Raw genomic sequence first — 26,569 nt, forward strand, 5'->3', positions numbered from 1 at the left:
TCTAAATAAATTTTAAAGAAGTTAATTTTTAATTTTCTTAGGTACCAAAAAAAAGTGAAAATATTGGCCTGACATCCTTTCTGCCAGAACCAAAATCAAAGTTCTCCTTTTCTTCACTCAGTAGGAGCAGTACATTGTGGTAAGTTTCTGGATGTGCATTAAAAAAAAACCAAAAAACTAAACAACTGTTAAAACTGTGTAAAAGTTTAAGTGAAGTATCTTTAAATATTTTGAAAACCTTTAGCAGTGCAGACATACTACAATACATAGTTATGACTTATTTGGAAGCATTACCCCCAAGATAACAGCTCTACAATGAAAATATCACAATATACCATGGCATCCACAAATTTTCCTAGTTGAATATTAGCAAGGTCTTTCAGATACTTGTCACAAAATTCATCACCTGACACTAAGTTTAATATTTAAACTATACAGAGTTGACACTGCCAGAAATACCAAAATAGTGACCAAAACTTGAACTGCTGTATCTGAGGCAGGTATGGCATAAAGACTTTCATTGTGTGTATGGGAAGGACTGACATTCATCCACAACAGCACCAAGAGACACTGTCTGACCAACAACATTTAACAGAACATATGGGAAAATTCATGTTAAATATACATATATGTATAAATATTCACTAATCCCTAGTGAATAGGGCTTGTCCCAGGGACAATTCTCTGACAATCCCCTATTAAAGATTACAAAATGCCAAAAATATCATGCTATAGGCCTAAATAACATTAATGGAACTCCTTCTACTCAAAATATAGGATGACTGACATCTAATACTGCAGAAATTATTTGCTGCATTAAATTCACAGTTTTCCATTAAATGATTGAGAAGGTTAAACATAGATATAGATACAACCTAAGTAAGGTCCATTGGCAACATCCCTAAGTAATGACCTCTCTCAGCAACAGCAAAGGAAAGATTCCCTCAGAACTGAAAGTATACTTCGCAATTCTCCTCAAAGATTACTTTCACTAACAGAGAAATCCCTATAACCAGTCACTGTTAATTTAAGAAAAAAGCAACACATAGAAATACAGCGGGTTTGCTACCCGATTTCTTGATGCAGACAACTTACCCAACTTAAAACACTTCTAACTCCGAATATTATTATATAAATGAGGAAAAATGCTCTACATTGCACTTAGTTCTATTTCACGGTGGAGAAAGAAAGACTAGGACTACAGTGCTGACTGAATCAACTCTGTAAAAATGAAAATACAATTAAAAGGAGACACCTCAGAACTACAGCAGCCAGAGAATCCATTTTTCATTTTGTTTTGAATTATTTTAGCAAAGACATGATATAAGCAGAAGTGTCATTTAACAAAAGCTAATGGAAAATACCATTGCAAAAATCATGTCATGACTAAGGAACTTTTTAATCTTTAGTATATGTAATTTATGTACTAATTCAAGCTACACAGAGCTGATGTTACTTTTAAGTTTTCAATTTTCACTTAAGTACACAAGTACAAGTGTACTCAAGGTTGGTGATAGGTATTTTTAATTGTAAATTACCTTCAGATATTTATTGGCCTGGGGATTATCAATAAAGCACTTATTAAATTCCACAAGAAAAAAATTACTTTAAAATACTGTTTACCTTCGAAAGATTTGTTACAATATAAAATATATGCAGGTTTACCCACAAATATGGATCTGTGTCAGTCAGACTGTCTGAGAAAGCATAGAGCTAATGATTTATTCAAATTAAATAACACGATTAAAAATGTTACAATGACAGTACCTCACAATCCCTGCTTCAGACTTAAAAACATTCCTCTAGATAGTTATACACATACTAAAGGAACAGTGTAGTCTTCAAATATACATTGATACTAAAAAAACCTGGAGATTTTCACAGATCTGTATTTACCTTCATCAACTGCAAACCAAAAGCAAAAACTTTTAAAGCTGTCATATTTCTGTGGGGATTTTTTTCTACCGAATTACCAATTTGTACGAAAGGCTTTCGTAATAAACAAGCTATAATTAAAATATATTCCTAAACTTTTCTACTTATCAGCTATACTGCTGCATGTGCCAAGCACTGCACGTAAACTTTTTAAAAAAGATCCAGTTTGATGATTAGTGCACTCAATTTTCTAAGAGAAAATGAGATGCTTCTACTTTGTAAAATGAAATACTCTGTTCTTGGAGACCATTGAAAGAGAATAATCACATTCTATAAACAGGCTGGGTAACATCATTTCTGCAAATGTGTGTGTGTGTGTGGGGGGGGGGGTGTTGAAAAAAATCAAAACCACAAGGCTACTCTGCCAGAAACAAGTTGTTTGGAAAAGTTGTTAAAAACTGACAATGTCTGTCGGACAAAGGACAGTAGCACTGCTTGAGCGTACCTGAAGGGGCACGCAGAGGAAGTGAAAAAATAAGGTTTTTACTTATTGGAGTAGAGGATTTAGAAGTATTTAAAATATAGTGGGTTTGCTACTAAAAAAAGCACCATTCTCAGCAGAGAAAACAGAAAAAAAGCTCATTTTTGCCTTCAGCAGCATCAGCATTCCTAAGTTCATTAAAATTTGAAATGAAATGTAACACATATGTTCTAACTAGGAGCACCTTCCAACAACAATTATTAAAGCTGATACAATCAGAAGCAATATTAATACATCAATAATTAATTTTACATGATCTGATCCCCTTTATCAGTATATGCATGCAGAAATTAAACACTGTAATGGTTGGTGGAGGTTGGATCTGCTGACCCACTGTAGTCCCTTTCAAATGTGACCAAGTCTGTGATTCTTTGTTGTGCATTTAACATTAATGTATTAAATACAGGAGAAAACATTGACAAGACTGCAAGTTACTGTGATAAATATATAAATAAAATATCTGATGGCAAATACCTTTGACAAATCCCTGAAGTTGCTAGGAAGAGTAAGGTCCAACTCATCTGATTCGTAGTTGGTGATAACCCAAGGGAAGACGGGGTACTGATTTAAATCATTGTAAGTCCGGCCTGACAAATAAGAAACAAACACCCACCGTGAATAAGGAATTACATTTATCTAAAATGCCAATCTCTAAAGATGCTACAATATAATTTTATGAGCTCTTCAAAAGAACTACAATTCATTTCAGCCCTTTTATCATTTCAATATTCTACTTTGTTTTATTGAAAGGATAATGAAAGAGTTCACAAATTGCTAGTATTTAATTTAAAACACTGCAGCCCATTTCACTTTAACTGTAAATTCTTTTGCATACAGTAATTTTGGCAGTTAAATCCATTCATTTCCTATGCATTTCTCCTTTCCTTGTTTCTGTCATCTTGTCTTCTGTTCCTTTCAGGTGAAACACTTCAAAGAATGGAAGGGCAACAATTTTTGTTGATACAAAAAATTAAAGCAATATTTTTACATATTGTATTAAATACAATATGTTAAAGCACAATGAAGCAGCTAAGATTTTAGATTGAAAAATTATCCAATCAATAATCAGTTCATCTAGAGAACGCACTTTGAGGAAAATTATTCCTGGCTCACTGTCCATCTATGGATACATCAACACTTACCAGAACACAAAATTTGTTCTGGATGCAGGCTCACATGTACACCTTCATGCAGCTAAGATGGAAATAATATCCTTCATCCAGGAATAACAAAATATTCAGCTAGGATAAATGTATACCATACATACATATCCACCACATAAGTTGGTTTCTAATTTTAAAACGCATGATTTTTACACAGATCCCGTGTCATTTCATGATATTGTTGCAGAAACTCCTTCATGCATATCATCTTCAATCAGTATGTTCTTAAGACTCTGTACACCCCGGTCTTAAAAATCTCCAAGGACAGGTTTTAACTTCTTCCCCAGGAATATTAATTTACAATCCAATCTATAAAGTTGTCAGAAAACATTTTCTAACCTTCCACCCAAGCTTTTATTCTTCCAGTTTTCTTACACCATTCAGTATTTTTCCAACCTGTTTTGTAGAATTCTTAAAGGTAAAATCAGATCCTTTCTTTCCCCAGCTGGTTGGCTATGTTGCATATTATTTCTTATTCAGAATTAAGGCTACTTACATGATACTGTGATAACTATCTTTATTTCTTTCAATTTTTTAACTCCCTATCGTGGGCAACTCAACTTTCCCTTTTTCTATAACGTTACCTTTTTGTTTCTTTTAACCTCAAACACCAACTAGATAGGAATTCAATTTATTATTTCAATAATATATTAAAGCTGAAAAGGATCATTCATTAGAGCCACAGAAAATAGTGTCATGATTTGCCTCATTCAGCTTTAGCAGTAATGAGGCAAGGAGATCGACCCCTACTTGTAAAAAATCTGCCAGCATCCTGGCATCTCTGACTTAATGACTGATTACAGACACTAGCAAAACTGACCATTTGTATAAAATGTAATTAGTGCAAGCAGAGGCATTTGTTGTGTCAATCGTGTTAGCAAGAGCCAAGTCTGGAAGGGAATTAACAGACCTTTCAACACTGTCAATGCCACAGAAAAGAGCTGAAAATTGAGAAATTTTCCAAGTTGCTCAGAGAATAAAATACACTGGGAAATAAAAGAGAGGTCATGAGACCTAACAATCAGCCTCCATCTACTAAACTGAAGTCAATCTGGTTAGAAGCTAATGGGGTAAGATGGGTAAAATGAATTACAGGTTAGCATTTACAGAATGAGTGATTAAGACAAAAACACATGGTTACAAATCAGGATTTGGGGATGTATGAATGGTGTCCTAGCACAGCAGCACTGGCGATGCAGGTGCTGCACTCTGTTTTGAGACTAACCACACATCTTGTACCAGTAGTACTTACTGGCTCCAGGAACATCCTGCTCCCCTAGCTGAGATTTCCCAGCCCTACAGAGAACTTGTTGCATCTATGATATTTAGGGAGGACAGTATTTTTGAGACTATTTTTGAGACTCTCCTAAATAGCAGACAGTCTATGTAGAGCCTGTCCTTCCACACCTGTCATGATATTCTGACTTCAGACACATATTTTAAGTGCAGTTCAGTACAGCATAATGAATGCCTCTCTAGTCTTGCATGAACACATACATAACTGGAAATAAATAAATTTAGTGAAGATTTTTGTCAAGTTCTTCAGGAGAAAATCCTACATAGAGAAAACTATTAATTAAAAGAGTAAAATCAAGTTGTGCCCCACATCTGCTGAGAGTATGCCACGATTAACTCCTTTTCTGTGTTATTACAGTAATTTTTAAGTACAGTAATTTGCAATACCTGCTATAGTGTTTAGAAACATCAGGTATTCAAAGTTGGAAATTTCTCGGTGTTGCCATCGCTGGGTCATATTGGAAGCTTTGAAAATCTGTCGTGGACTAGCCAAAGAAATTCGCCTGAAAAAAACCCAAGAAAATGGTAAGAAAATAATGAGAAAACCTGGTGGGTCTTCCTTTATCTGGATTTTAGCGGCAGTTGTGCATATTCTTTTCACTAGGTCTGTGCTAGATTTCTCTGGAGATCAAACTGCTACTTGGATACTTGAAGTCCATTTTTAAAGTTTTATAATCTAATAAGAATAGAAGACTTAAAACATCTGACAGCTGGATATGTCAAGATGTGAAAGATTTCAAACAGAAACCTTTACAGCTGTGCAAATCGAGCTGGTCCATGACGGCTTGATGTATTACAGAAATGTATTACTGAAGATTTACAGAGATGGAAGACCATCAAATAAGAAAATTACAATACTTTTAGAATTTCACATAAGAACAAATTAATCTTTTCGGATAGGTTTTTAAATCCCTCAAGAACAAAGGAAAACAAAACTAAGATGATAGAACTTCATTATGAAGTCCATCCTCTGGAGATCTAAATTCTAGGCAGTGTTGGAGAGTTAGTCATAAATAACTCAAGACTTTTAGAACTTGATGCCAGATTTCCGAATGTTTGTGAAAGAAGACTGTAGAGTCATTCCACAGAATGATAAATCAAACAGAGAAGAGCTTATCATAAAATTCCCAAGACTGTTTAGTTCATAACAAAAACATCTGTAAATACCAAAACCACATAATTTAGGGGGGAAAAATCTATATATAATTTTAGTTAACAAATCTTTAAAGGCACTGGCAAACAATTCAAGGAAATAGTTACCACAACTAATTTTTTTTTTAACAAACTGCATTATGTTGTAAACAAATTTATCAGTATAAATGGATGGGAAATTCTGAGCAAATGTGTCTATAGTTTAAAGTACATTTAAAAATTTTCACACATGATCTGTGTCTGTAAACAGAAATCCTGAAGTTCTTACAGAATGGCTATACTTGAAAATCAAGAAATTCTTTTTCTAGACTAGATTTAAAAAAAGCTACAAAACACAACAGAAAACATCCCAAACTATTTTAATCCAATTTCTATGTACAGAAATCTATTTAAAATAAAAGTTAAATAAAATAAAAATATAAAGAAACCACAATCAAGATACTCCATAAGGGTTGCTACTGATTCTAAAAATGTGGAGATTATTCTACTTGTAACAGCTTATAATTCATTAGAATACAAGAGGTAGCCAATCCAACTAGAGATGAGGTATACCTCAAAAACTTCTATTCCCATTACCCTCAGTGAACATTAAACTGTGCTGCTGTGTTTCACCCAGAGCATGGCTGGTAATCAAGCTCTCACCTTCTGCTAAAAAAGGTGAAGCCAGCTGAATCATATCCTTGGAGTTTAGGATCCAAATACAGCCTGATATTGGAATACTAATTTCTCACTGTGTCAAATTTGAACAGAGTCCTCCAGAGCTAAAATACAAGCACAGCATACCAGTCCGTTGCATGCAGTTCAACTTATGTTGTTCTACACATCACTACAATAGCCTTCTGATGACGAACAATCATTTTCATCTTTGTTTAAACACTACAGAGAGTTCAGGGATGTTACAGTCAAGCTAATATATTTGAACACTGCCATAAAAACTAATCAGTCCCACAACCAGTCCGAAATTTTAGTGAGTTGGCAAGCATGGCAAAACCTCTTTTCCTTCAAAAGGGTAAATGATTGAGTATCACTGCTTAAAAAAAAAAAAAAATCACAAAAAAAAATTTCAAATCCTAAAGTGTTTATTACACAAACACACTGCAAATAGCATGCAGAAGTGATAGGCTGAGGATGTGCATGTTCTGTAAACCAGTAGGTGGTAGAAGCTTCAAGCCATGTGTGCTGGTGTGATGAAAAAAGACCTCTTAGAAGTGACAGACAAAATTAACACAGACTGTACAATACCTGGTCTGGGGCAGTCCAAAGATAGTACCAATACCGACCCGAGGTAGACAGTTAACCACTTTCTTTACTGTTGCTTGGTCAGGGAAGTTGAACATGACACCCACTGTGAACACAAGAGTTGAAGTACAGCGTGATTTTACACCTTTTATTTTAGGCTTTCTCGCACAATAAAATTTAGCCCTAAGCTTTGGTTTTAAACAGGTAAAAGATTAGACATGTTTTCTCCAAGTTACTATAGATAATTTCTTTTTTAATAAGTTTCAGAACTGCTTTTATTTACCCCTAACAGGAATTTCAAAAGAAGTTGTCACTGTTACAAATCTTACAAGGTTTACATTTGTTTTCCCTTCTGAATAGAAGTTAAATCTATATGCACAGATTGTGTCTGTCTAGAACTGATAAAGTTTATATTCACAAATTTACTAATTTACTTTCTAGGTATTTTCTAGACACAGTCTTTAAAATACTATCTTACTATTTTGTTTGAAAGATTTGAATGACACTAGTGAAGCAGCAACCTAAAAAGCGTAAATAACAATCTAATTATGGTATCACAAATGGACATTCATGACTTCACAGATTACAACTACAGGCTACAAAATAGGAAAATGCTTATGCATATGACTAATATCCTGTTGGACAATATGCACAACAGCGCTCTACAAGATACATGCCTGATATTTACCAGCCATGTTCAAGATTAGACACCATTTTAAGCTATGATAAAACCTTTTTTACTCCAATACTGACTGCATATAACATGTTATCCTGTGAAACATTTACCACTTCAGGACAGTGTTCCATACCATTACCAAAATCATGTCCTACATTTCAAAAGTATTATCTTAAGACCTACTTTCTTTGATGTCTTTGTATACAGTTTTCAAAGTTTCATACCAGCATAAAACCAGTGAAAGTACCTGAAGAATTTTAGTCTAAACTGCAAAGACATGATATAACCTGGTTTAAAATAAAATACAGGGGGACAAAATGGCAGAAGAAAGTTCTCCAAGTATCAATGCACTATGTTTTGAGTGACTTGTCACAGTAAATTGTGTGTCTGGAAAAGGAACTGAAGAAAGGGAGGGTGAAAAAAAATTTCATGAACAAGGCAAATTCACATTTACTTCTTGGAGTTGCAATAGGGTCTAACTGAGAGACATTATTACTAGAAAGAAAGCATGAAGGCATATCAGTCATTGGTCTAACCCAGTAGTGAACTTCTTTCATTGTGTTGTTTTGGCGTGTACAACTAATAACTATTACCCTCCAAAGGGACACAAAAAATTCTTCATGCATAACAGATCAGAGGTGGGAATGCCTTAAACGGGAGTTTTCACAGAATGCCAAATAAACATGTGGATATAAATGAAAGTGAGGCACTGCTAGGCACAGTTTTCACATTTGATCATAATTCCTCACTGAAAACAAAAAGCGAAAGGAAAAACTAAATTACCAAAATATAATAACTTTAAATACTGAGAAATTTAATCCAAGCCCTCCTTCTGTCTACACAAATCCATACCAAAACAGAGGTGACTAAACATCCAAACAGAATACACACGGCCCCAAATCCACCCTTGTCATTCCTCTAAACTCACTGTACCTCTATTTGCCATGAATATCTCCAGTGCTGTATTTTGCAAAAGATAACGTCGGGAAAAGATAGATCGAATCTCCGAAAAGAGCCATTTTCCATGGAGTCCTTCTGTATATGCCAGAATCTAGTAGAAAGAGACAGAGAGAATTTTTTAAATATGTTGTCTGTATAGGTAAAACCTTGTAAAAGAGAAACTCTTTGACCCACAAACACGTTTCTTACCAATTACATGCAAAACCTGCAGCAAAATTAAAATACGGTCAAACTTCAAATCATTCTATGAACCTGTGAAGGATTTTTGGTACTCCTAAATTCAACTACTCATGTCAAATATTTTAAAAATTTTCTTGTACTTTTCCCTTTAAAGACAACTGCTTATTTTCCACAATAGTTTCAGAGTTTCAGAAACATTAATAAATGTTTGGCACTACAGCAAAGCATAAAAACATATTCTTAGATGTACTACTAGCAGCATTAGATGTATCTGCACTCACTTTAGCCTTGCAATAACAGGCCTGTAACAAATAAGCAAGAAAAAAATGTCTTTAAAGAAAAAAATGTTCCTTACGTTTATCGTTAAGGCAACATTCATTAATTCTGGAACCAGAAAGGTTGGCTGTATAAGAGGTTAAGTATCATTTTGTCAGCTAAGGTTAAACACAAACCTGCAAATGAACTCAGCATAATCTCTCTATGGAGTAAGCGGTTGTCAAAGTAACTTGTTACAATTCCTGTCATCCCATCTGACAGACACAGATGCTTAGTCTGCCTTCACAATTCAAACTAATCCCATTTTCAGTCCTCAGCCACTTTGTTTCTTTGTTGCTTCACTTTTTCCTTTTCATTTCAAAGCTTAATTATATAAGTGTTAAGGGACAGAGAGACTGGACACTTCTCTACCTCAGATTAACAAACCATAAGCGAATGAAAATCTGAGATTTGTCAATTTTAGCAAACACAAAAGCACTTAATGGAAACCCATCACAGAAAAGGAGGTTCAGAAACAATCCTTGTTAACATGACTCTTACTGCAATTTCACACTTATATTGTGTATAAAAAAGAAAAAGTGAAATTCAAGCCCTTAACATGACAAAGACTGTTAATGAAACCAATCATTTGTTTACAGATTTTTAACAAAGGAGGATTTTGCCTCACATGTAGCATATATTCACAAATAAAACCTGCATTTTTGTAGCATAGAAAGCAGAGGCACCATTATTAAAGCAGCACACAATACAGTATAAAGTACAGTACTATGTTTGTGAATTATTAAAAGCAGACAAGTCTGGCAAAACAAAAGCAAATAGCACAGAAGATCAGAACAGACAAAGCAAATCATCTCCCACACCTTTCTTTTTACTTAATCTCTCATCTTCACCCCAATACAAGCGCCACAGCCAACTTCTCTCTCCCAAGCACATATACAAAGAAAGGGAAGGAGAAAACTGAATAATTATTCCAGTACAAAATTCCAGAAATGTGACAAAAGGACCAGAGATTGTCAATGGTTGCTAAACATTTCTGGAACCAGGGAACAGACTTGGGTCACGCTGACACTTCCCATACCACATCCATAACCCATCCACACTAATTGGCAGGTTTGTATAATTCTGTGGTGCTATTCAGAACCACCGGGGTTGGCTTTTGTCACATGCATATAAATATCCTTTAAGCGCACAACATCAAAAGAGGTAACAAAGGAGACAAAGTTGCAGTGCTTGTGTTCAAAGATCTCTTAGAGCTTTTGCTGGTATTTATCCCTCTTAAAATCTTAAAATTGGAGCTTATAATTTCAACGATTGGGTTTTTTTTTTTTTTGAGGCAGACAGCAATGTGATAACCTCTGCTTTTCCGTAGTAACTATTAAAACACAACAGTTGCTTGTCGCTATCAGTCTGCACAGGGCAAATTCAAACACTTACTACGTGGATACTGGGAGTAATATCAGTAAGTTGTACAATTATCACTTTTACGCCGTGAAGCAAGCATTTTCTGTGAGAGTAGGAACCCTACACATGACCCCAAGCTTGCTGCGTGCAACTCCCTCAAAATTGGAAGGAAAAGCACCGACTCAAAAACAGCAGAGTTGGTTTGCACTGCACACCTTGCATAGGCAGTGAGAAGTTACAGAATTCAGTATAATAGGATTTACAGCAGAGACTGGAGCCGCACTGCAGAAACACTACCAGCCACCGCTATAATAATTCTCCGAACTGCTCATTAACAGAAGTTATCAGGAAAGAGAAGCAGCTGAGGCCGGGCTGAGCAAGGCCTTCATTTCGAGTTGGAGTGGTGTCTGCCTGGTCTGCAGCTTCACTTCAAAGTCTCTGGAGTTCAATTAAAACTGGATTAGGTGGAAGCAGGCCTTCTTTGGGACACTCTGTTCTCTGAAACTCCAGGCACACTGACAGCACCCTAGACAGAGGTCTAGCCCGCCAATGAACCAGTTGCCATGGAAACTGCAGCATTACCCCTGCTCCCTGCTCATCACACCACCTACAGTAGATGAAAGGTCCAGAAGACAAACACATTTCTTTCATGTGCATTACTAAGTATTCCTTATGAAAGTCCAATACAACCTTTTATTCCCTAACAAATATCTGATTTTAGTAGCAGAACATCTTAGTTGCAGAAATGGACTCGCTCTGTAAATTTAATTCAGCATTTTTATTCTGTCAAAGGGTTTTTTTTTTTTAAATTATTGTTATCACAGCCAAAATTAGAATTACAATTGTCAAAAACTATTTTTGCATTTGCTTGTTTTCACCCATAAGTCACACACCTCAGAACTCTTACTTCAGAACTGAAGAACAACTATCTTCTTCATATTATTGTACAATATGTTGAGTTCAAAACCAACTAATTTCTGCCTTTTTTCACCACCAGTTTTGGATCAACTTGTGGAGCAGAGACTAATGAGGGTGTAAAATCTAATTTAACCTGCACAAACAGTACTGCCTTCACATGAAAAAGTATTTATAGAATTTCAGTGGATTCAACCCATCAGATTGAAGTTTAATCTACTGCATATTTCATTTGTTTCAAAAGAGACCACACCTTACAGGAGTAAAGACAATTTATATCGTTTAACATTTCATTTAAAAACACATAAACAAATGACCCAATTGTAAAGTTCTACAGTTCCAAAAATCTCATCAGGCAAACTGTTCCGTGATTACACTTTGGCAACACCAGATGAACAGATGTCATGACAACACTACTAAAGACATGAAATTACTTTCACCTTTACATTAAGTTCCTTCCTTACTTCAAGTATTAGAAATGAAGGCCTAAACCTGTAATCAGTGCTCGTATTCATGCTGCAGGAGCTGACACCACACAGCTGGAAGAAACTCCCCCAGAAACCAATAGGTAAAGAACAGCCAGCCTCAATTTCCACTTGGAGGAAATTTTGAAATCAGAGCTGCACGAAAGCTCACTTAGCACAGTGCTGATCACAAATTAAGATCATACATAAAATAAGTCCTCTCCCCGCGATTTGCAGTTATATTTCAGCTAATTTCCCCACATTAAAATGCTCCCTTAGAAGCTATTCTGTCATTTTACAGTTTGTAAAACCAATGCCCCACCTTTTCTTCAAAACTCTCCTTGAAGGTTGATAATAAACAATGTCTATTGTAAAAAATTTCATGCGACAATTAAAAAATACCATCACTACAGCTGCCTTCTAAATTAGAAAAGTAATATTTTACTGAACACTAAATGAATATTTTGCTTTACCTTTTAAGCAAGCCAATTAGCTATCGTATATTTTATTTTATTTTATTTTAGAGAAAAGTACTATTGATCTTGAAAATGTGAATAGGCTAGAAGTAATTAAGTCTGCAAATGGGTTATAGAACTGAAACAGTAATTGAATAATTATATTGCTTTAATGTGCCAGCCAATTTAACTGCCACAAGTAAAATAAAAACTAAACAATTTATTTAAAAAGCTGGTGCACATTTGTACAATTTCAAACAAAAGGTATGAGGTAAGACAAAGAGAAAAAATCCAAACAATGAAGAACCAAATAAAAAATAAAGCATTTAATTTACATTTTAATTTGATGGTAGTTGAGAGATAAAATTCATAAATACATGCTTCTAGCAGCACTCCCTGTCATTTGGGGGCATTTTTGTTCAGGAAGGCAGAATTACAGCACTCAGAGGTTATAAAACCTGACTCAGTTAACAAGGAACCTGGATTTCCACCATAATCTCACCCTTGCAACTGAGGATCCATGGATTCTACTGTCCAGGCACTATTTAGTTCCTGCCTGCAGAATTCACAGTGAAAGGGTCTTACTCTGCTCTTTGTTCAAATATATCCAAGTACACTGGAACCAATAATCACCTTGAACACCAACATGCTCTTAAATAAATATTTATCATTTATTTTAGACTTCTCAAAGAAACAACAAATCTTTGTTTTAAATCTCAGATATTTACTCAATCAGTCACTGAAATCCACAGGCAAATAGTAGGAATCCAGTCCCTCCTGTGAGCATGCACAGTCTGCTACACAATCCTGTTCAGCATTTTCATGGGTGACAAACTCAATTAAACATATTCATTACTTTAATGTTCCACTAGACAGTTTTACTCAGCATAAAAAATTTAAATAAATAAATAAATACTCTGTGACCTTTGTATCGATCGGAGCAAAATGGCTTATGCCTGGGTGTGGGTGGTGAAGGGATTGGGGAGGGGGGTGGGAAAGGACTCTTATGTTTTCTCTTCCAATTACTGAAGGAGATGATAAAACCACAGCAAATGATGTATCAGCTCATTTTATCTTATCGCTTTGGGGCTAGGTGACAATGAAGTTCATATTTCACTGGTTCCCATTGAAGATTGTGAAAATTACTTGCCCTTATGACCTGAAATTTCACTGGAAGACAGAAATTTCTCTTCTGCAAAGTAATGCAATTTTTCAGATGTCAACCTTTAGCCCAGCTTTAAAAATTAATTTCATTTATATTAACCAATGATATTGATATTTTCACAGAATGCTCTTTGATACATGAACCACCGACTAGCAAATTGATGTGCTCTAGAAGGATAAAATTATTTTATCTGAAGCTGCTGGGGACAGACAGATTTACCGCAAACCCAAATTCCTATTTCACAGTATACCGTTCATATTTGCCTCAAATACCTTAAGGCCTTTGGACCTGTAAATAGTTTAATCTTTAGTTAGGATTTAGTTTTGTTTCTAGATCTATTCAGTTTTGAAATAATTTCTATGTACACACTCAACAAATAAAACCACCATGTGTTTGGAAACAAAAAAAGTCTTACTGTCACAGACCACAGATCAGTACCTATGTGATGACTTGAAAATACTTCCCAGATTATTAAAATAGAGGAATGCACAACTACTTATTCTCCCTTTATCCTGCCCTAAAGCTATATTTCAAAGCAAAAAAAAAAAAGCATGCAATGTAGATTTTCTGAAAGTGGTCTTTACAAACTATAGGTCACCTTCTGCCTGATTATCACAATGTAACTTGGAAAAAATTGCCAGGGGAACCTGTATTCTAAACTTTTCTGATTTGACTGTGTGGTTCTAAACAGCTCACACAGATTAATAAATCTGCATACAATGCTAGCAAATTTAGTACCAGCTATCTTACTCTCTTCTACTGGATCCAGTATCTCATAAACAATTTTTTTTCCTTTTTGATGAATCCTGCTGACTCTTAGAGAGCAGGAGCTCATTACCACTATCAGACAACATTTAATCAACCCAAAGAACAAGAAGCTCTGATTGCTAAAGAAAGGTGTGCAAGATAAATTATGCAACCTAGATGGCTGAAGTTCAAAAAGAAGAAAATTAACATAGATTTGGATGACTTTCCAAGCCCTACGAGGTTAAGGATGTAAAGGTATTCCTTTCTTTGGAAAATAGGACAGGAGGCTCATTTATGACAAAGAGTAGCCAGAATTGCAAGAATTCACAGATTCTTGTAGAAGCTGACCGATGGCTTGATTTAGTGAGCCTGTTAATTCAGATTTAAGAGTTAGTTGGATCTGCTCATCAAGAGGTAGATACAAAAGGCTCATACAGATGTTTACATCATCTGGGATAGTTTTTCATCAAAAATTAAAGGTAACAACTTGCAAATATTCCTCTCACACCTCCTGAAATGGTGACTATTTCAGCTTTTGTGTCTGTCCTCACGTTCTACCACTAACTTGAGATCAGGCCAGGTAAACGGCAAAGAACAAGTTTTTTGACATTGTATTTTAGACAGGCAGCTCTCTGGCCAGTTATTCTCTTTTCACTTGCCTCAGTAAATTTTACTGCAATGTGATTTTGAAAAAAGGTGTTGCAAAAAAACCAAAACCCACCACACACATTTAGATCATATGAAGATCATCAAGAAAACAGTATATGCATTAACCTGAAAGTCATTACTACAACTTTAATTTATTGATTGCAGTGTTTATAATTGATATACATGGTAAAGAACAGCAACAATTCTTCATCTATCAGGGATACCTGTTTATGCTCTATAATACAGCACTGATGCTCATACCTACACAGACTTCATATGCCTAGTATAAAAAACGATACAGACAACAAATCATAAATAAGAATCTTTCAATCATATAGAAATTATTCAGGTCTTTGAGAACTGCATTACATCATGCAACTTCATGATTTTCTGTGCCAATGACTTTCATCAGTAAAACGGACACAGTGCAAATACTAAAAAAGTTCATTTTGATTACATTTTGTACACATTGCAAAAACAACATTGCCTGCAAAAGCTCAAGAAGACAGCTTAAGCATCAGTGAGCAAAATTCCATGAAGTGATTTCTCACTGTTTAGAAACTGCCAAAAGAAGCTGGTTGTGAAATCTGCATTAAAAATCCTGAAACAAAGTATTAACAGTATTGAGACTCTGTAGTAACAAATAATGCAGCGGTGCACTCCATCCTCATTACCCTATGAGAGAGAGAATTTTGGAGAACTAAGTGGGGAAACTCCATTTGCCATCATTTTATCGATGTAACTGAGGAGCAGGTGTCTAGACCACTTCAAAAAATCCCTCACAACTTCTTATTTTAGTGCATGCAGCACAACTTTGTACCAGCACAAATGTCGCTATCTCATTACTTAACTCACCTTCGAGAAAACTAAAAGACAAAGAACAGGAACCTTCAGATGTTCCAAATTCTCACTCGGTGAAAACTGATCAGTGAGTTAATCTTCCTTGTGAGTCAACAAAAAAAGAAATACAAATTCAGATTGTGATCATCATGGAAATGTTTTATTACTGGAAATAAGGTTATAAACCAAAAACTCTTTTAAAACTTAAACCTCAAAGGTTTGTAGTATACCTGGTCCTTGGTATTGCCATTAAGCAAAAAACAGAGCTATGTTTTTTAGGTGGTGTGACCGTGATCCAAATTTTGAAAATATAATCAAATAGAAAGCTTCCTGATGGAAGTAACACAACATAGGACACATTCAGTTGCAGTTGATGAGGAAGACACCTGGGTGCATGTCTCTAAAATGAGCAAGTTAAAAGTGATCTTTAAAAATAGGGATGTTTTTAGCCATTTTGCGTCTCGATCCTCCAGTACAGGGTACCAAGATCAGGTTTCTTCCTGGAAAGATTTTACACAATGAAGGGTACCGATTCTTTTTACTTCTTGTATAAGACAACTGAAGGAAAATTACAAAAAGCAAATTGTAGGGATGAAGCCTCATTATCTGTGATTAATCACTCATGCTGAGATCAGTCTGAGTTTTCACTCAGCCTGTTTTTTAGACAATCAAAACTGATTTGTGGGAATTATTGTGTTCTTATTCTCTCCTACACCATCAGATCTGAATCTTCTTTTGTAACTCTGAGAAAAAAAAATATTTTCGCTTGTATATCAGAAGCATCCTCTAACATTTGACAAACTTGTAACAATTACAATTACAGCAGAGGAGTTTGTTCCTTTTCAATTTTGAACAGATCATGCTGTTGTGCTTTGCTCATCTTATTTTTACTAGTGGCTCAAAATGATGCCATGATGTTGTAACAACATTGCAACTAAAAAAAAGAAGAATTTCAAAATAAGCCCTAAAAAGTTGTGTTCAAAAGATGGAAGTACCAGAGAAATTCTGAAAAGGAATCGAGCAGTCGCTTTGTGTCTGATATTACCATGTTATGGGGGAGGTTTTTAAAGTTGTGGTTGGTCCTTCTTCTCTTATAAAATCCCTAGTGCTGGAAAGTCTTTGAGGATAATTGTTATCAGACTATAATGGTTGATCTCTAAGAAGTACATAATCAGAAAAACTAGGCAAATTGCCAGACTAATGACTCACAGCAGTATAATTAGTTATAGTGAAAGGTAAGAAACAGGAGCATGCATCTCAAAAGTAGGGCACAGAAAATAATGCAGAATCTATCTTTGTTTTGCTTTCTTTTAAAAGTATTTAGCCATTTAATTTTTTTTAGAATCACAGAATATCCTGAGTTGGAAGGGACCAACAAAAACCACTGAAGTCCAACTCCTGGCCTTGCACAGGACATCCCCCAAGAATCACATCATGTGCCTGAGAGCCTTGTCCAAACACTTTCTGAACTGTGGCAGGCTTGGTGCTGTGACCACTTCCCTGGGGAGTCTGTGTTTTAGAACAATAAGGCTCATGTTTGCTGTAAATGTCTCTTCAAATTTCTATTTTGAACAGAAAATGAGAATAATCCTGTCAGACTTCCACTGCTGTGCCCTGCACCTGCCTATTTCACCATGTTCAGGATATGACTTTTCCCATAGGCTGCTTCTCTGTGTATCCAGGTCTCTCCAGTCAGAACACGTGCAAGTAGAAGCAGCAACTACAACCAAGAAAGAAGGGAACTAATGCACCTGCAATACTGGCAGTTGTCCAGTGTCTCCCATTTTCATCTGATCTTGCAGGAGGAGGAGAAGAAAGCAAATGAACAATGGAAAAAAAAATTTCAATGCCAGAAAAGAATAATCTTTTTATTTTTTTTTTTAATCCATGACCTGTAAGCTGACCTTCATATCCCTTCGTCAGAAACAAAACAAAAACAAAAACTCCCCCACACATCTGGCAAGAAGCTAGAATACCACTCATCAAGAAAGACTGCATCTGATCGCTCATTAATGGGAACCAAGCCCATACACAGAAGAGCAGATGTGCCTCTTGAAGGCAAAGAGAAAAGTCAGACTCCAGAGCTGCCAACCAAGCAGTTCACATTAAAAGATTCTGTGCTATGCTTCGTGAGATATGGCACAGAAGGTGCCGCTTGCAAAGGGATGGGAACGTAAAAATGGCTTAATGCCACCTTTGTGCTGCAGACACTGGACTTCTGCAGGAACCAAATCCCCCTCGAGTAAACTGGAGCAGCTGCAAGGGCTGCTGTGTAACTAGACACATTTGCCTCATTTGAGGTGCCTGGTGCCTGCCCCATAGCCCAGGACTGTACAGTATTTCACATAATAGAAAACTTCCCTCTTGCTCTCAGAAGCTGGGACAGAAGATAGCACAGTTCTGCTAACAAGCCCTTCACAGGTCAAGCACTCTTCCACTCACTGCAAGTTCATTTACTGCAAACCAAAGTGGAGTACAGATATGACAGCAAAATAGAGGAATTGTTCCTAGTTATAGAAGGACACATCTCCTACATGTGTTGTTTTTTTTTTTTAACGAAGACCCATAGGAGTTTGCCTCGTATTCTGTACCTGTATTCTTACATTTGTCTTACATTCCTGTAAAAGTAGATTAATTTGTCAGGTAAAGGAACTGAGTGTAATCGGTCAGTGACCAAGGTTTTGCTATGCACTTGCTGTAACTGCAAGGAAGAATGTCTTCAGATCACCCAAAGAAATAATTTATCCAATTAAAACTTACCCCATGTTTGTAAAGATCAAAAAGCCATGTGAAGAGGAAGTTTTATACAATAACTGCTGATATTCATCTTAGTAGATGCTAAAATAAAGTAATTTCAATTCAGCTTTAAAGCATTCCTACAGGCAAAGACCTTTTTCCAAGATTAAGCAAGCCATGGACATAGCTAATGTGAGGTCTACAACCAAATCTATGATTCTGGGGTAACAGAACAAGAACATAACCCTAATTTCAGTTCAAAAATGCAATAGAAAATTAAACTGCATTTCTAGTCCAAATGATTGATAAGAAAGGCTTGAAAATGTGATTCAAGTGTAACAGATACACAGACAGCAGTCTGGGGATAGCTGAACAATTGATCCAACAACATGATTTGCCTTGCCATTCCCCCTGGGGTATTAAATCTAAAACTTGCTATTCCTGAGGGCCCAATAAAAAATAAGTCTATCAAAAAATTCTAGAGATGACAGGAGGAGAGAAGGCAGTAAGTCTATGTGAAAATATTAGCTCTTGTGAAGAATTGTAATCTGGGCTGTGTTATGCATTTTTTTTGCAAACCCGCGATGCTGTTTTTGCACAACTGGAAGTTCTCCTAAGAGCCAGAAAAAATCAAGTCTAATGTGGGAGTATTCACAAAGCCCCAGTTTCCAGCCAGTTTTCCATAAATTGTGAAGTCAAAAGGGAAAAGTATTTTAAATTGCTTCTTTTCAGACAAACCTAACCTCATAGCAATATCCTATCCATACTGCCCAAAGTGCTGCCAAGAACTAAGTTCCCTGAAAAAATACAATTTATCCTCCTCGTGCATATTACAAAACTAATGTAAGGCAGCACTTCCATAGGCAACTCTTACCAAGTAAATTAACCTCATTTGAAAGGGGAATTATGTGGGAGCCCTTCTTAAATCTTTTAAGTGGGGGAAAAATCCTAACTGGATAGCTGCTCCCTTCCCAGCCAGCTCCACATTGTGCAAAAGGCACATGTTTTTTCAAAAGAGTAGGAAACTGAAGGCATGAGAAAAATTGATTTTGCAGAGACGCTTTCAGTTCTTAAGTGATCTGGTGTGGAACTCAATGTTCTTTCATTTAAAAAAAAAAAAAGGGGGGGAAGAAAAAAGTTTAGTTTAAGACAGAAGACCTACCTTTAGGGTTTTCTCTATGAGTAACTGCAGCTGGAGTACTTACAAGTAATTTTAAGAATCTGGCATCAGTAAAAACCAAAAATACCTCTAAACAATTTTTTCCATAACATGTTAGCAATATAGATATACAAGTAATAATGGCCAGTCTTTGCAAAAGAAGAACCGGGGGAGGTTTTTACACCTTCCAGCCTGCGCATTGGATTTTTTAGGTGAGACACAGTGTGCGCGGAACTGAGCCCACCCTTTAATCCTGAGGTTCATCTGCCGGGGCCAAGCGAGCTTGGACGGTGGCAACGAGGTCCTCAGGACGTAGATGGATTGCCTTACAGGGCTAGCGAGCTCCATCTGTCCGGGGAGTGGCCCCGACCGGGAATCGAACCTGGGCCTCGGCGGTGACAGCACCACGCTCTTAACCACTAGACCACCAGGGGCTCCCAGATATACAAGTAGGCAATAATTTTAAGACACGTGTCAGAGGAAAGAAGATTTGAGATCTAAAATATAAAAATATCCCACCCCACAAAGAGGAACACATTTATAGCTAGAAACTTTTGCAGATTTATCACTACAAGATAATCAGTTTTCTATTTGAGAAGTTGGAAGTCAAAAACTTGTGGAGTTTATAATGCTTGAGCACTTATTACAGGGCAAGGAAAGCACTCCTAACTTTTTCTCGAGTGCATGAAAACGGGCTACTGAAATGTCTTGGATGCAAAACTTGAGGCAGTAGTACAGACTAAAAATAACTCATCCAGACACATCTAAGAATGTTCCACCAATGAAAAATTGATAAACTGGTCAATAAAACATTGTTCTTGCTTAACGGAAGTTGTATTTGCTTGTCCTCATTTAGTAACTATATGGGCGGGTTTAATGTGGTTTTTAAATTTAAAAATAGACTTTAATTTGTTGCACTAATTACTGAAGCTTCAAATATACAGCAGTATTTTAACCTACCAAAAAATAACCAAAATTGGCAAGTATTTGCTTCTTAGCATTCCACCCAAAGAAAATGTTGATAAAATTCACTTTTTAAAACATGTATCCTTTTAAATCTTAAGTACTGTCATCTCATCACCCTGTTGGAGTTTGATTGATTACGCCTTTTCCTTATGTTCATTAATCTCATCACCTTATCTTTTACACCACTTCATTTTAGCAGAAAGGCAATAATAAAACCCTCATCCATTATCCTTTTACGCATCTAGTCAAGCGGAAATGGTTAATAACATGCTACAAATTGAACTTCAATCACCTCATTTTCTCCTTTGTCGAATGCACATTAAAGTATATTCCAAAAGTGCAATTTGTTTTACAGGGGAATTTGTGTTATATTGCTACAGACAACTAAAATTAAGTGTTTCTCAGTTTGATTATTAAATATATCCAACTGTCCTTTTATCTCTGATACTAAAACATTAACTCATTTTATTAGGGTGTAATAATACAAGAGTCTTATCTCCCAGAACACAGGGACATCTAGTCTGCCTAATAGTAAGTGTTATACAATGGGTCATTTATCTTTTTTTTTTTTAAAATATGCTTCTGATAGTTTATGAATTGGTACATTATTGCAGATGAAATGGCTCCCCATTTAAGAAAAGTTAATTTGTTTACATGCAGGCTTATCTTCAAATGCAAGCCCTATTAGAGAAACGGTCTATAACTGTCAGAGCAAGTGAAGAGGGAAAATAGGTGGATGTAGAAAAATTTAGAGCCCAGTAATTTAACTCTGATCACCAGTTCCCCGTTTGAATATTATCTATGTTCTGTATGCACTTTGCAAATATTCTATGCTACTAAAAATGATTCTACAGAAACACTGACTGAAATAAGAGTCACAGAACTTGTTTCTGTAAACTCTCCCCATCATTCCAAATACGGGCATATCTTAATATAACTAAAATAAATGACATTTCTAAAAAGCCTACCTTGCATAAAAAAGTTCCCAAATATGACATCCTGTTTCTTGCAAAAAATAAAAGGATGGGTGAAATTCCAGTTCTATTTAATTTAGTGACAGTAATCTCTTTTACAGAAAGGATGCAAGATTTTCTGCACTTTTGTCTCACTTTCTCAGTGAAACAAGACTAGTTCGACTGGCTCCTCAATAAAATTGCATATCAAAATAAACAAATATTGTGCAACTAATACAGTAAAAGGGTATTTTCCCATGCTTTGTCTCACCTCAATTCTACAGCAACTTAATGCTAGCCTTACAAGAAGCCTAAGAATATCACAGATCCTAACTTTATTTGAAGAAGATTTAACTGATGAGAGTAATTTTTATTACCATAAACATGTGCGAGAGTTGTTACATTATATATATATATATCAATGATTAAAAAATGTGATATAATAACTACCTTTTACACTAAAGCAAAGCAAAAACACAGCTCTAACTATTTAAAAGATGTAAAATCACTTCTACAGTTCCCTCAACGGTCTTTTTTTCCTAACTCTCTTGCCTATTAATAGTTTGTCCTATTTCCCAAGCCATTCAAACACTATTTCCTCTCCCCTGCTCTACCACCTTCCATTCAACCTGCAGGATTTTTGCAGGTGGCTGCCCAGCTAATGTTGCACCTCATCTTATCCACTGCCAGTCCCTTCCTACTGTTGCTCCAATCCCTCCTTTCTCAGAATAGCATATTTGAGGTCATGCAGTAAAGCTGGAGTTCCGTAAGTGATTCAGATAGAAAGTAACTTAAGGTGGGGAGAAGGAAAATTATGCAGGGTGAAGGAGTCTGAATGGTTTTAGTCTGATTACCCCCCACTCTAAACTACCACACAAAAACTCTGTGGAAGGGAGGGGAGCAAAGTGATTTGATGGCACCTGAGGACTGCTTAAGCCAGTACTATTGCTGAAAAAAACCCTCCCAAAGCTTTGGTTAGGTAAAATCTTGACTCCAGTCAGAGCAGTCTCTATTTATGGTTGATTACATTGCCAGTCATGCACCATTTCTTCCATTTCTCAAAAGTGTTAAAAAGAAGCTGCTCATTAACATCTGAACCTCTGATGTGCACCATCTCTAGAAAATGCTTTTAATGCCATGTCTCGAAGGTTCAGCCTTTTGCTGACATAGAGAACTGCTGCAATGAAATGTTGCAAATTTCTTCTCTACTCTTTGAAAATTTATTGTTCCTTATTTTCCTGTAGTTCAGTCAACATGGAGCCATCTGTTGCTTCTGGTCCTCCATTTCGAGAGGAAGATCTCCGGTCTTGTAAACTACGGTTCTCCTTTGCTCCCACAGCCCAGGTTTGTATTGCATCCCAGTAATACAAAAAGCATTCTGCTTCATTAAAGCACAGGACATCTTCACACCACTTTGTGTTCAGGACACATTCAGCCCTGGAATAAGCAAATTCAATTCTTACCTAAATAAATAATTTGACTACTCAAAAATTCAGGTTTCTTCATCTTCATAAAATTTGAAGTGCTCCACTTGTTTTTGAGCTATCCCAAGTTGCATTTAATCTCAACTCAAAAATACAGGAATTAGTTATTATGCTTGTTATGACTCCTTGCAGAGTCACTGAGTTTGACGACAAAATATTTATTATTTGCTAAAATCCACATGCTTAAACTTTCTAGTTTCACACATGAACACCAAAACTGCAGTTGGCATAGAAAACTTGAATTTCAGCATCATCTGCACAGTTAGCACGTTCAGGTACCACTTTAAAATATTAGAAGCATATCAAACTGTAAAAATACAAATTTCTAAACTGTGCATACTTAGAATTTCATCCTAATCATCAACTGGTTTCTTTTTTCTACTTTGATAATTTTTTTGTAAGCTATCTTTCAGAAAACTGCTTCAGGTATCCTCACTTAATAACATTTTCCTTTTCTGAATGTGTAACTGAAGAGGTTTCCTACTTGTTTCCCTTTTGTTATTTAATTTACATTAAAACAGATGTTCGAAAGAGCCTTTCAGGTTCTTATGAAGTCTAGTACCCAAGTGAAATAAACAGGGAATTAGAGCAAGCTTCTACACCTAAGAAGCTTCTAAACTGCTGTCTGTAGTTTACTGAGAGAGGTGCAAGTTTACACAATGGAAGTTCAACCCTTCAGCTGACGCCACACTTTTGCAAAATGTAAATCACTGTTGCTGTAGCGCTTGAACGAAGCAATTTATTGCAGAAATAAATGAACAACTGAATACTAAGCAAGTCAACACGAGTCTTGATTCCAGTCTCTAACCACCATTCCTGTACCACATAACATGTCATCATCCATAAGTAAATGAGTTAATCAATTTAATGAGGATTCAGACAAATCGGCTGCCTAATGAGCACTCAAACTGATGTGGCAAGGGTTATGCTCCAGTGCTGACAAAATCAGTTTGATCAAACTGTGACAAAAGCAGCAAAGCACTATTCCTTCAGCACGTTTTCCTGCATCTTATTAACATGAAATTATAATCACTATTTGCAAATTGTATAGGAAAACCATTTATTATGAAAATCATGTAAACATAGGCTTTATCTACTCTTTTTTTCCAGCAAACCTTTGCATATTGTTGGAATTCAGTTTAGTGATTATTCAGTTCTTTTTGAAAATGGCAATCAGATAGAGTTGTTTAAAGTAATCTGGATTGAGTATGCCAAGAGAATTTACAGAGACATTACACTGTATGATTTTGCATTTTATGAACCATGCCATTTGGCAAAAATATAATACAAACCAAACAAAATAAATCAAAATATTATGCAGCTTTGCAAACAGTTCAGAAAATTAACACGGGAATCTCTTTGAAAGCAAATAGAAAAAAATCCAAATCCAGTTTTTAGACCAGTGATAGTGCTCTTACGCTGATTTCCCAACTCCATAATGCTAAGAAGCAAAAATCACAGGCCAAGGAAAGAAATTAACCTATCTGGTATTTTAACTGCTTCATCAAAATCCTTTAATAAGGGCTCCTGTAAGAATTTTCTAGAAGTACTAACTAGCTATGTCTAGGTTCAAAGTGCAGGGCCAAGGAGGCTCCAGAAGACAGAAAAGCTAACTCTTACTTTCAAAGTATTATTGTCTAGAAGACTTTCCACAGGGAGGAAAAAGTACCTCTGCACTGGGCAGCTTAAATACAAGAGATACAAAGATATAACAGAAAAGTTTTTACATTTAGTACGGATAATAAAAGCAGTTTCTAAAAAGCACTGCTGCACCTGCAGCCATACAGATCATATAACTCTTCGCTAGGGTTACAAGAATGAAATTCTGGATGTTAACAAGGAGTCAGTATCAATTTAACGTTTATGACTTGCCCTTCTCAAAGGGAAAGCGTCATACCTGTAGTATCTGATTCTTATCCTATGAGCACTACAAGGAGCTGGGTGGGAAACAGTAGAAGCCACAACTTTTGCCCAGGAACATGGGATGGAGCAGCTTTAACATTTCAGCATAAAGTTAAAAGTAACAACTGACATCTACATAAGGACACACAACTTCAGATATCAATGCACTTGTATTCCCTGGAGTGGGAATAGTTGGCTTTGGGATCTGTGTTTGAAAAGCAACGCAGTGACAATGTAAATGATGCTGCATCCAACATATACAGAAGGATGTCAAACTGCCAAAAGAGTAATCAGGCTCATTTCCAAAGCAAGAAATAGATATGTGCATTTTTAACAAAACCCATGAAAATATTACATTAAAACAACAGTAGAAATCAGCTGCAGTTGACAATACTAACTGCTATATCCTTACACTCTTTTAACACCAGACACTTTTTACTCCAAGGACAATGTTCTTGATAACAAGGTAATTTAAGTCTGAAAGGGTTGAACTCTCCACTTCCATGATTCTTACCACAACCCACTCCCACTCATGTAAATTTCCAATCAATTTAAAGGATCTCAATTAAAATCCTAATTCATCACTTAATATTTGACTAAGGTTGGAGTTTATGGCTATGGCTCCACAGCAGCTGGCAGCCACTAGGATGGTCTGGCCTGCTCCAAACTGTATGGTCCTGCTGCCTTCTTTCTCCTGCCACTAATGTTCCCAGGGACACAGAGGCAGCTGGCTCAGGGAACTGCCCTTGTAAAAATCCAGGGGAGAAAGGGTAGCTCCTTGTCAAGTCAGGTCCCTAACTTGACTCATCAGGTAAACTACTGAATCACTGGTAAACCAACCAGCCTTTGGTTGGAAGGGACTTTCGTAGACGTGGCACTCTGTGCTATGGTCTAGTTAAGAAGGTGGTGATTGGTCAAAGGTTGGACTCGATGATCTTGGAGGTCTCTTCCAACCTAAATGATTCTGTAATTCTTTGATTAAAGATTATCTACTTCCAACCCCACTGTTGGCAAGTATGTAACCCATGACATCAGGTTGCTAAGAGCCCTGTCCAACCTCGTCTTGAACACCTTTAGGAGTGGGGCACCTACAACTTCTCTAGTCAACCTGTTCCAGTGCTTCAGTACCTCCTGAGTAAAGAATTTCTTACTGATACCTAATCCATAGCTCTCCTCTTATAGTTTAAAACTGGTCCCCCTTACCTTATGACGATAAGATCAGTGTAAAAAGTTGCCTCCCCTTTCTTTTTCATAAGCCCCCTTCAGATACTGGAAGGTGCTCCAAGGTCTCCCTGGAGCTTTTTGTTCTCCAGGTTGAACAGCCCCAACTCTCAGCCTTCATAGGAGAAGTGCTCCATCTCTCCCATCATCATCAT

At 36.3% G+C, this 26,569-nt stretch overlaps 1 protein-coding gene across 1 annotated transcript in view; it reads right to left on the bottom strand.

The window, feature by feature from the left end:
* Nucleotides 1–26,569, bottom strand: part of LOC114057739 (lipopolysaccharide-responsive and beige-like anchor protein) — a gene marked incomplete at its 3' end in the record, with an annotated part of 305,157 nt that overhangs the window by 24,848 nt on the left and 253,740 nt on the right. The window contains exons 41-44 of the mRNA XM_027884383.1: nucleotides 8,876–8,993; nucleotides 7,270–7,372; nucleotides 5,263–5,378; nucleotides 2,891–3,003 (exon numbers count right to left, since the gene is read on the bottom strand). Coding sequence (XP_027740184.1) covers nucleotides 2,891–3,003; nucleotides 5,263–5,378; nucleotides 7,270–7,372; nucleotides 8,876–8,993 — 450 coding nt within the window. The remainder of the gene's footprint in view (nucleotides 1–2,890; nucleotides 3,004–5,262; nucleotides 5,379–7,269; nucleotides 7,373–8,875; nucleotides 8,994–26,569) is intronic.

The sequence above is a fragment of the Empidonax traillii genome, unplaced genomic scaffold (genome assembly GCF_003031625.1).
Source record: "Empidonax traillii isolate 1590-97213 ecotype Southwest subspecies unplaced genomic scaffold, ASM303162v1 scaffold144:size1428860, whole genome shotgun sequence".
Classification (NCBI taxonomy): Eukaryota; Metazoa; Chordata; class Aves; order Passeriformes; family Tyrannidae; genus Empidonax; species Empidonax traillii.